Source organism: Peromyscus californicus, unplaced genomic scaffold, assembly GCF_007827085.1.
Source record: "Peromyscus californicus insignis strain IS unplaced genomic scaffold, ASM782708v3 Scaffold_20__1_contigs__length_68692818, whole genome shotgun sequence".
NCBI classification, from domain to species: Eukaryota; Metazoa; Chordata; class Mammalia; order Rodentia; family Cricetidae; genus Peromyscus; species Peromyscus californicus.
The window spans coordinates 48256617-48266631 of NW_026294503.1; the positions used below are offsets into that span (position 1 = coordinate 48256617).

The 10015-nt window shown below is 54.1% G+C and overlaps 1 protein-coding gene across 2 annotated transcripts; it reads left to right on the forward strand.

Moving 5' to 3' along the window:
- The first annotated feature begins 2459 nt into the window (after positions 1-2459).
- Positions 2460-9807, forward strand: Tspo (translocator protein). Of its 2 annotated transcripts, none has more exons than XM_052748490.1 (4): positions 2460-2516; positions 7514-7724; positions 8343-8481; positions 9371-9807. In XM_052748490.1, the coding sequence occupies exons 2-4, from the start codon at positions 7543-7545 to the stop codon at positions 9557-9559; spliced, it is 510 nt and encodes a 169-aa protein (XP_052604450.1). In that variant the 5' UTR covers positions 2460-2516; positions 7514-7542; the 3' UTR covers positions 9560-9807. The 2 variants fall into 2 exon arrangements, with proteins under 2 accessions (XP_052604450.1, XP_052604451.1); XM_052748491.1 differs by lacking the exon at positions 2460-2516 and adding an exon at positions 6646-6875.
- The last annotated feature ends 208 nt before the right edge of the window (positions 9808-10015 follow it).

Below are 10015 nucleotides of genomic sequence, written 5' to 3' on the forward strand. Positions count from 1 at the left end.
AGTGAAGTCCAGAAGAAACTCCTGGCATGGACGGAAGTGAGGGAGAGGCAAACAAGTAAAACATAAGAACTAAAGCAAGACCAGGAAGGGAGAGATCAGAGCAGGAAGTCCAGGGCTCTGAGTGATAGGTGTTCCCGAAAGAGAAGTGAGGAAACAGAGCGCAGGAAACCATTGGGGGCGGGGAGCAATTCAATTCTGAAAAGTAATGACCAGGCCTTTCCACGTGGGCAGGGGCTGTGGAAGCCCAGGCAGGGTGGTGCACATCTGTAGCCCCAGCACTTGAGAAGCCAGAATGGAGGATCATGAGTTCAAGGCCTGCCTGGATTACACAGGAGACTCCAAAATAAAGATAAAAAATGGGGGCTGGAGAGATGGCTCAGAGGTTAACAGCACTGTCTGCTCTTCCAGAGGACCTGGGTTCGATTTTCAGCACCTGAATGGAGACTTACAACCATCTGTTGACTCCACTTCCAGAGCGTCCAGTGCCCTCTCTGGCCTCTGTAGTCACCAGGCACAGACATGGTGAACAAACATACATGTAAGATACCCATACACATAAAATAAAAACAGCACTTGGGAGGCAGAGGCAGGCAGATCTCTGTGAGTTCGAGGCCAGCCTGGTCTACAGAGGGAGTTCCAGGACAGCCAAGGCTACACAGAGAAACCCTGTCTCAAAAAACCAAAAATAAATAAACAGTAACAAAAATAAGAAAGAGCAGGTCCTTTGGGTGACGGTTTTGATGGGCTAAGCTTCTCACACAGAAGGTTGCGTTTGCAAAATTTCAAAACTTTGCAGCCCAAACTTGAACTTTTCCATGAAGAACCAGATAGATTGCATCCAAAGGTTGTAGATTGCATCCAAAGCTTGTAGATTGCATCCAAAGGTTGTAGATTGCATCCAAAGGTTGTAGCAACAAGGTGGCATCGACAGCCGAGTAGACCAGCAACCTGTACAGTTAGTTGCACACTGGTGTCACAACACAGGTAGCCTGAGGCCACTAGATCACAACATACCTTCAAGGTTCTGAAGGACAGTAGCCTTCTTAGAGAGCCGTCAGTCCTCCCTGGGGGAGGACAGATTTGTAAGGTCACCTTCCAAGCACGCCAGCAAGAGCTCTAGGGCAACTGGCTCAAGCCAGACAAAGCAGGGCCCCCAAGGGGGAAGATGCTGGGTCCGTGTTTTCTGTTGCTATCACTGAGCGCCACAGAGTAGAAGTTTATTCCACTCACAACCTTCAGGTTGGAAAGTTCAAGGTCAGAGGCTGCATCTGGCAAGGGTTTCCTTGCTGGTGGGGACTCTGTAGAATCCAAGGGATGCAGGGCATCACCTGGCAAGAGGGACCTCATCCAACAACCAGCACCAACTGGCTTTGATAACAGACCCACACTCGGGATAACGGATGGATCTATTCCTGTGTGAATCATGGCTGGATGGGGCCATGCAGTGAGTCCTTGGGACTTCATCCCCTCTTCAAGGCCCACCTGGACCCGCCTCTTGATTCTTCACCATGGGGACTAAACTTTCACAAGAAATGCCCACAGGGGGCATTCATTGGCAAATACACAGTAGGACATGAAAACCATCCGGGAGGGAGACAAGGGTTTCGGGGAGGGGTACAGAGAGACTGAAAGGAGATGGGCATGTACGAGGCATGTACAGTCATTGCCACAGGGATTGGCAATAGAACAGAGGTGTGCTGAGAGATGTCACAACCACCCCTTCTGCTGTGCTGCTGTTTAAGAACAGGAGACCCGGGACTGGGGAGATATCTTAGTGGGTCGCCTTGTAACCACCTGAATCTGAGATGCATTTCCGGAACCTGTGTGAAAACGCTGGGGGTAGTGGTTATAATCCCAGGGCCCAGAAGGTTGAAACAGGCTGATCCGGGTGGGGCTCATTGGCCAGCCAGCATACTTTAATTGACTCACAGGAAGAGGTTGAGGGCTGCCAGCAAGTGGGTGTGGCCAGACATAGTGCCTAGGGCTTTACTACCACAAGGGGCAGAAAGTGGTAAATTTTGTTTCCTTTTGTTTTGGATAGTGCTAGGAATTCAACTCCGGCCAGCGCATGCAAAGAAAGCACTCCACCACGGAACTATATCCCCAGTCCCTCATTTAAAAAAAACAAAAACAAAAAACAAAAAAACCAGAATAAGATGATAGGTCGAATTCAGCCAGGCACAGTCGCAAAAGAATAAATACGCAGCCGGGACTGGCTGCAAGCTCACTGTCATCCTCCTGTCTCAGCCTCTGGTGGTGGGATTACAAGCAAGTGCCACCACACCCTGACATTGGTTATCTGCAGAACAATGGCCTGCCTGCGATGCCCAGAGCAGGGATCTCTGCTCTCTTTGTCCAAGCCCACCAAGAGCAAGACAGGAATGCCTGGCCAAGGGCGTGCATAAGAAACCAGGGTGCCTCCGGTTGCGGCGCTGGGCGGGGCGGGGCGGGGTGGGGCGGGGTCAGCGGCCACCACCTCTGTGTTCAGTGTCCTTCGGGGAGCAGCCAGCAACTACGTGAGTGGGGCTGCGGATGGGTGAGACCCCGACAGCGGGGAGACAAAAGGGAAACTGAGGCCAGCACCAAGCAGGAGGGACTCCTCCCGCGAGAGTGTGCAGCTCAGGGTGGTTGGCACCCTGGGGACAGCGGCCAAGGTCCTGCGCCTCGGTGGGGACCGGCTAGGTTGCTGCTGGCGGCAGCTGGGCGCAGAAGGGAGGGGGCCTCTGGCTGTTGGCAATCCTGCTTCCCTTGCGGGGGAGCACTGGGATCCGTGGGCAGCTGAAGCTGTGCAAAGGTTCACACTCGCAGAGGGTAGGAGTCAGGACTTTTTGATGCCAAAGCCTACTTCCCCTGCATGCACAGTGTGGCCGCCTCTCCTGCGCAGTGATGTGTGCACTCGCACACTGCGTGCGCACATCTGTGCCTGGCCATGGCTGGACTGAGACCCGCTGGCCTTCAGAAACTGCCGAAAGTGGGTACCTGACGGGTGGGATCGATAGACAGCAGGCTTGTTTTTCACTCTCTCTATCCTTCAGCTTTTCCCTGATCGGACTTTTCGGCTTCTTCTGTTTGCGTCCCCCTTGTTAGGGGTTATGCAAGCGGCGCCTGAAAGCCTGCTTTGTATGAAAAAGTTGCCACTCGGCAACGCCATTTCCCCACACCCCAGATCTCCTGAGGACCAGTTCCTGCCGGTCCTAACCGACCTCTTCCTGACACCGTGATTACTTTCAGAATGAGAAAGGCTGGTGAAAGGTCTAATGAGGATTTGCAGGCTCCTTAGGAATAAAAAGCCCTAAAATTCTTCAGGACAGCAACGGATCGCTGGAAGGGGAGCTCAAGGATGGGGAGGAGCTTCAGGCAGTGGAAGGAAGAGCTGGCGCCCTTCTGTTTCTGGGTCACAGTCTCTGGGGAAGCCCCAGAGCAACAGGTGCCCCAGACCCACTGGCTCTGTCCTAGCTTCACAGACTGGGACATTGATGCCCCTGAGGAGCTCTGATGCCCCACAGTAGTCTGTGGTTGCCTAGCCAGGAGTGAAATACTACAGAGGCTGCCGACTCCAGACTCGATGAGGGAGGGCTCAGGCATCCTATCTGTCTGTCCTACGAAGAGATGGGGTCCGAGGCTCCACGGAGTGATAGCGCCAAGGGATGGAGAGGGTGGCACTGTTGGCCTGAGACCTTTCTGACACTGGGAAGAGAATAGTGGCTGCCTGTGGGTCTGATCCTTGCCCAGGGTGCTATATTCCAAGCAGAGCTGACAAAGTGGCCGTGTGTCACTGTGGGCTTTAGAGACACAGACCTGGAATGTTCTACAATCTCCCGGGCCTCAGTTTCTTCACCTGGCAAGGGCACTAGTACCCTCTGGGTACTGAGCAGGTTGTGTGGATTAAAGAGAGGTGGCTGACCCCTGCTTTGTGGCCACTGTGAGGAACACAGGAAGCTTTGACAAGGAGAAGGAGGAGCACTGAGCAGTTTGTGATGCCTTGGTTCATTCCCCCGAGTCCTGGAGTAGTGAAAGTAGAGATGCCTACAAAAATGGTCTGCTCTCAATTGTCCTACACCCTCTGTCCAAGGTGCTCTCCAGAGGTGGAGGGGTAGTCACTTCCTCTCCTAGAGGAAGCAGTTGAGTGGTCCCTGCAGATAGCCACAGCCCTGTGTGGAGTTTTCGGGCGAGATCTTGGTGTCCGGACTTCCTTCCTGGAACATCCCAAGGCCCCCTAGTAAGCTAGTAGTAGGGTGAAGTTTAGGATGCTGTGTGCCTTCTGGAGAGACTGAACTAAAGGGTGAGCAGACGGCTCTGCCCACTCTGAGCATTCCTGCCCTGTCCCCTATACCCTCCCGGGACTCCACCCTGGCCTGGTCTCCTACCCAGTTCAGCCTAGCCCAGGGTGACTCAGCTTCATGGGCCCCACCCCTGCCTGTCTGCCACCCCTCCAGGCGGGTGACTCAGGAACTGGGCAGTCTCCAAGAGGCCCCTGGAAAGGTCCCTGGCCCAACTTTCTCCTTCAGTCTCAAGTGGGACGGGTGACTGTCTTGTTTTGTGACCTTGGATGGGAATAGGGGTCCTGTCTCTGATCTCCTCAGGGCAGCTGAGTATAAACACAGCCTGGCCTTTTGGGGGACAGCTGGAGGATGGCAGCAGGAACCTGGGGTTCAGTGTCCTGTCCCCAGATCCTGTCCTCATGGTACGCCCTTGGGATAGATAGCTACCACCCTTTTCTGTATAGTGGATGGATAATGGGAGACTTGCGGACTCTGAAATCCATCAGTAGAGACATTGGTTGATCCTGTTTGGGACTTCATAGGCACAGAGTTGGGTCTGCCCTCCACATGCTGGGTGCTGTGACAGGAGCACTTTTGTCTGCAGAGCCTTGTTGGGGTCCACAGAGGTTTCCTAGGGAGATCTGAACTTGCTTTACCCAGCAGGACTGTATAAGGGGATGGCTTGACCACGTGTGTGGTTACCAAGTGTTTGGAAGGGGCTGCACTTGGCTGTCTTTTGCTCCACCCCTTGGCGTTCCAATAAAAGCCCTTTAGCAGAGCCAGAAGGGGCTGGTGGGTTTTGATCCAGGCCCTCCTGAGGCTATCCTGTGTTTCTATCTGTCTCTCTCCCTCTGTATTTCCATCTAAGTATTTCTCACTGCTCCCTCCTCAAGAGTACCCTGGGAGAAAAAGTGGGAGCAGGTCCCCCACAGAGCCTACAGAGAGGAAAGAGGTACTGCTCCAGGTGTGTGTGTGTGTGTGTGTGTGTGTGTGTGTGTGTGTGTGAAGGCTGGCAAACCTCTAAGTCGGGGTTCTCAGGAAGGAAGCCAGCTACACAGGCTCTTACCTGGTAAGGAATATCCAGAGAAGGTGCTGAGGGACCTAAGGGGGGGTTCCTGGTTGTGGGGAGGGGCAGGGCTAGGTTGGAGCAAGGAGCGACTGCCAGCAGCCGTTGGTTTCTTCGTGGGAGATGGACATGTTTGGAACTTGGTGTTGGCCGGAAGATCGTTAGTTTAAATTTGGGGAGTTTCATCTCAGCTAATGAAACATGCTAATGGTGGTGGTAGTTCTTCCTGTAATCTGAGCCACTGGGAAGTTGAGGCAGGAAGACTACTATCAGTTTGAGGCTAGCCTGGGCTACATAGTATCTTTGTGCCCTAAAAAGAGAGGATTAAAAAGAGAGGAGAGGAAGCCACAGTGTAAGCCAGACCACAGTCGTGCAGGTCTGTAATCCTAGCACTCAGGAGTTAGGAGGCTGAGGCAGGGGGATCATGCATTCAAAGGTTAGCCTGGGCTACAGAGTGAGTTCTAAGCCAACCTGGGCTCCTGTCTTAAACAAAACAAAACAAAACAAAACAAAAAACAAACAACAACAAAACCAATAGAAAGCCCTGACAGGGGTCACCCAGGTCTGAGAGCAGGAGTGATACTGTGAAGAGGTCTTGACAACAGGAGGAACAGTGACCTCCAGCAGGGACAGTGGTCCTCTCCTTCCTCCTCCCTCCTCCCTCTGCCCCTCTTATTAAAGCAGAATCTCACTGTGTATCCCATGCTGGCCTAGAACCCACAATCCTCCTGCCTCGGCCCCCCAGTGCTGAGGGGCTGCAGGATGCACCGTGCTGGCGGGACAGTGCAGTTTCTAGTGCAGACTTTGACAAATGCAGATCTAACGGCCCCGCAGGTCCCATCCACTTCCCTCTTTCCCCAGGTCGCATCTCAGACCCCCAGGCACCCCCTCAGACCCCCAGGTTCTCCCCTCCATACAGCTTCTCAGCCAGGGTTGACCTCCAGAAGTTGCCACCTTCCCACCCAGGTGGGCCCACCCTGCTTCCTGTCGCTCATCCTCTGCAGTTACCTGTACCCTCCCCTCCCCCCAAAAAAGATTATGTTAAAAACAGTCTTCAACTCATTAAAAAATGTCCTCTAAGCCATGACTCAGATGATGGGTCATCCCAGCTACACAGGAGCCTGGCGCAGGAAGTCCTCACATTCAAGGTCTGTCTGGGCTATCCTAGTTTACTTTCTTTCCCTCAGTGTCTCTCTCTGTCTCTGTCTCTGTCTCCGTCTCTCTCATTCTGTGTGTGAGATGCACTTGTTTGTGTTTGGGTGTGGAGGCCAGAGTTAATAGCTGTCCACTTTTTTTTTTTTTGGTTTTTTGAGACAGGGTTTCTCTGCATAGCTTTGGACCCTGTCCTGAATCTTGCTCTGTAGACCAGGCTAGCCTCCAACTCACAGAGATCCGCCTGGCTCTGCTGGGATTAAAGGCGTACATCACCACTGCTCGGCCTATAGCTGTCCACTTTATTTGCTGAACCCAGAGTCTGCCAATTCCAGCTAGTCTGGCTGGCTTGCTCTGGGAACCCCATCCCTGACTCCACGGTGCTGGGATTACAGGTGGGTCACCATACTCACCCAGCATTCATATGGATATTGGGGACCCAAACTCCACTTTTCACACCTACACAGCAAGTGCTTGACCTACTGAACCACCTCCCCAACATTGCATTCTAATCTAATGCAAGCAGACACCCCACTTTTCCAGCTACTGTCAGTGTAGGTGTTAGTGGGAACAATTTTTTGATGGGGAAACTGAGCCCCAGTCAGGGTACTGACTGCCTTAGTACTCCCACAGAGAGCAGAGACAGAGTGGGGCCCTGGACTTCCACACTAGGGTCCCCCATTCTCTAACTGACAAGAGTCTTGACTCCAGCCCAGAGATTGGCTGCAGAGGGCCCGAGACCAGCTGTAAGACATGGAAAGATTGCTGGGACCCAGTCTTAAGTGTTTTCCTGAGTGTCTGTGTGAGCCTAGCTTTGTGAACAGGGCAGAGCCTGGCCTAGAATGCTGGGTGAAACCTCTGAGCAGGGGTATGAGTGTGAATGGAGGTGGACTCTGCTCTCCTGCCTCACCCATCAGGAATAGGTGGGCTGGTTGATCCTGGGGGACAGGACCTCAGAGGAGCTGAAGGCAATGCTGGGCTGTTCCCCATGGTTCTTTTGAACTTCTCCCACTCACCCTGTGTTCTCTTTCAGATCTTTCCAGAACAGCAGTTGCAGTAGCTATGGCTCCATCCTGGGTGCCCGCTGTGGGCCTCACTCTGGCACCCAGCCTCGGGGGCTTCATGGGCTCCTACTTTGTGCGTGGTGAGGGCCTCCGCTGGTATGCTAGCCTGCAGAAACCCTCCTGGCATCCACCTCGCTGGACACTGGGTCCCATCTGGGGCACGCTGTATTCAGCCATGGGGTAGGTGGTTGCAGGTGCCACCTTGCAGTGCCCTGTTCCCCGTGGCATCAGGCTGGGCATTGAACCTCTGTGCAGAGGGAGGCCCCAGGACAGAGTGGCATCATTTCCCCCATGGGAAGGGGAGGGTGGCAAGGCTGCCAACTTATGCATTGCAAGATTGAACTTTTTCCTGCTTGCCTCTGGGAACCCAGCCTGGGCTCACACTACTGAGGCTGCCCCATGTATAAAGGTCAGTGTGGACAACAGCACCATGTGCCAGGACAAACAGGTGGCAGCTATGTCCTTTGGTTGTACTGTACAGAACCAGACGCTGGTGCGGTTCATTCCCAGAAGCCCTCTGCAGCCATTGCCTCATGACCCCAAGAGCCTGCATGACCAAGCTGCCACTTGCTTGTCCCCTTACCCCAGCCTTCGTCCTGTAACTACACACTGACTAGGGTCTCAATTCAAATCTCCATAGCAATCTTAGTAGAGACAAAGACCCAGAGAGGGCAAGCAACTTCTCTGAGATCACACAGAAGTCAGTGGCAGGGCATACCCGAGCCATCACCGAGTGGTCTCAGGAAGGTAGCACTCTTGGCCTTGCCCTGTGATGTCCTGACCCATTGTCTGTTTCAGGTATGGCTCCTACATGGTCTGGAAGGAGCTGGGAGGTTTCACAGAGGAAGCCGTGGTCCCCTTGGGTCTCTACACTGGCCAGCTGGCTCTGAACTGGGCATGGACCCCCATCTTCTTTGGTGCCCGGCAGATGGGCTGGGTAAGTGTGGCCACAGCTTGACTCCTGGGTCACTGGAGATGGTCCTGGGAGAACAGGTGATATCACATCCCAGATGACGTCAGTATCTGCAGGTGGCAGGGGAGGCCTGTGGCTTGCGGCCCCTTTAGAAGTTCCGTGAGTCAGGTGCAGTGGGGCCCCTGGAGTCTCAGCTCTCAAGAGGGTGAAGTGGGAGGATCAGTTGAGCCCGGGAGAGGGCTAGGCCAGCCTAGGTGACAGTGACCTGTGTACTAACGCCGCCTCAGTCCATCTTCCCTCCATGAGGAAAGTCCAGAGGGCCAGGCTGAAGTGGGTGGGGCTATGGTCTTGGGTTTAGAAGCCACGGCAAGAGACACCAGCATCACATCTGATGCTGTGCATGATGACACTTGGGGACAAAGCCTCTCCTTAAAAATGTTCTTGTTCAGGTTTGGTGATACATGCCTGGCCTGCAGTCCCGGCAGAGGCAGGAGGATTGCTTTAAGTCTGATACCCTGGTTTACAAAGCTAATTCAAAGCTAAGACTACATAGTGAGACCTTCTTGAAAAAAAAAAAAAAGTTATTGCCGAGCCTGTGACATGCACACCACAGCAGTCTGACCCCCTCGCACCGGCCTCTCGGGTCAGCACTTGACAACATTGTATCTTCAGGTCGGAAGTCTTCCAGCCGCTGCTTCACCCTTGGACATGCTGTGTCCCCTGGGGGCTGTCATACACAGGGCTGTCTCCATGCATGGCACAGTCAGGCAGGGACTTACAGACAAGGAAAACTGAGGCTGAGAACAGAGAGCAGGGGCCGCCATCACACCTCAGGGGTGCAGTTAGGGCGAAGCGAGACGTCCAACTTCTAGACCCAGCAGGGTCCTAGCCTCCCCACCTCCTGTCTCTGCAGGCCTTGGCAGACCTTGTGCTTGTCAGCGGGGTTGCAACCGCTACCACCCTCGCCTGGCACCGAGTGAGCCCGCCAGCTGCCCGCCTGCTTTACCCCTACCTGGCCTGGCTGGCCTTTGCCACCGTGCTCAACTACTATGTCTGGCGTGATAACCCTGGCCGGGGAGGTGGCCCACGGTTCCCAGAGTGAGTGCACCTTTACCCATGAGGACCATAGCACTGCCGGCCAGGTACCATGGATGGTAGCCCATCATGCTTTTATGACCACTGGGCCCGCCTGGTCTACCTGGGTCTTGCTTGGCCCAGGGAGCCACCAGGTGGGTCAAGGTGGTCAGTGCCAAGTCCCATCCAGGGACAGTTGTACCTGCCTTTCTGCACTGCTCCAGGCATGCCCTAGGAACATGGGGCTTTTAAAGCTAAATAAAGTCTTTAACTTCACGTATCATAAACTCTGTACTTTGTGGGGCACCTGGTCTGTGGGACAGCAGAGGCTATGGCCATGCAGCATGGCTCTGCTGCTGAGGCTGGGCCTGTCTGGGCTGCATCACCCAGCTTTTCCAGCCTAGGGTGGCTCGCCAACACGCAACTTGCAGGAAGCGGGTGTTGAGTCCTAGCACCAGAGACGGGGCCATCTTGCTGGTCCAGG

Excerpts from the sequence above, each read along its gene's own strand:
- Tspo (XM_052748490.1), top strand. The coding sequence starts at position 7,543 with ATGGCTCCATCCTGGGTGCCCGCTGTGGGCCTCACTCTGGCACCCAGC. Across the intron at positions 7,725-8,342 it reads ACGCTGTATTCAGCCATGGG|GTATGGCTCCTACATGGTCT; the intron begins GTAGGTGGTTGC and ends TGTCTGTTTCAG. Across the intron at positions 8,482-9,370 it reads GTGCCCGGCAGATGGGCTGG|GCCTTGGCAGACCTTGTGCT; the intron begins GTAAGTGTGGCC and ends CTGTCTCTGCAG.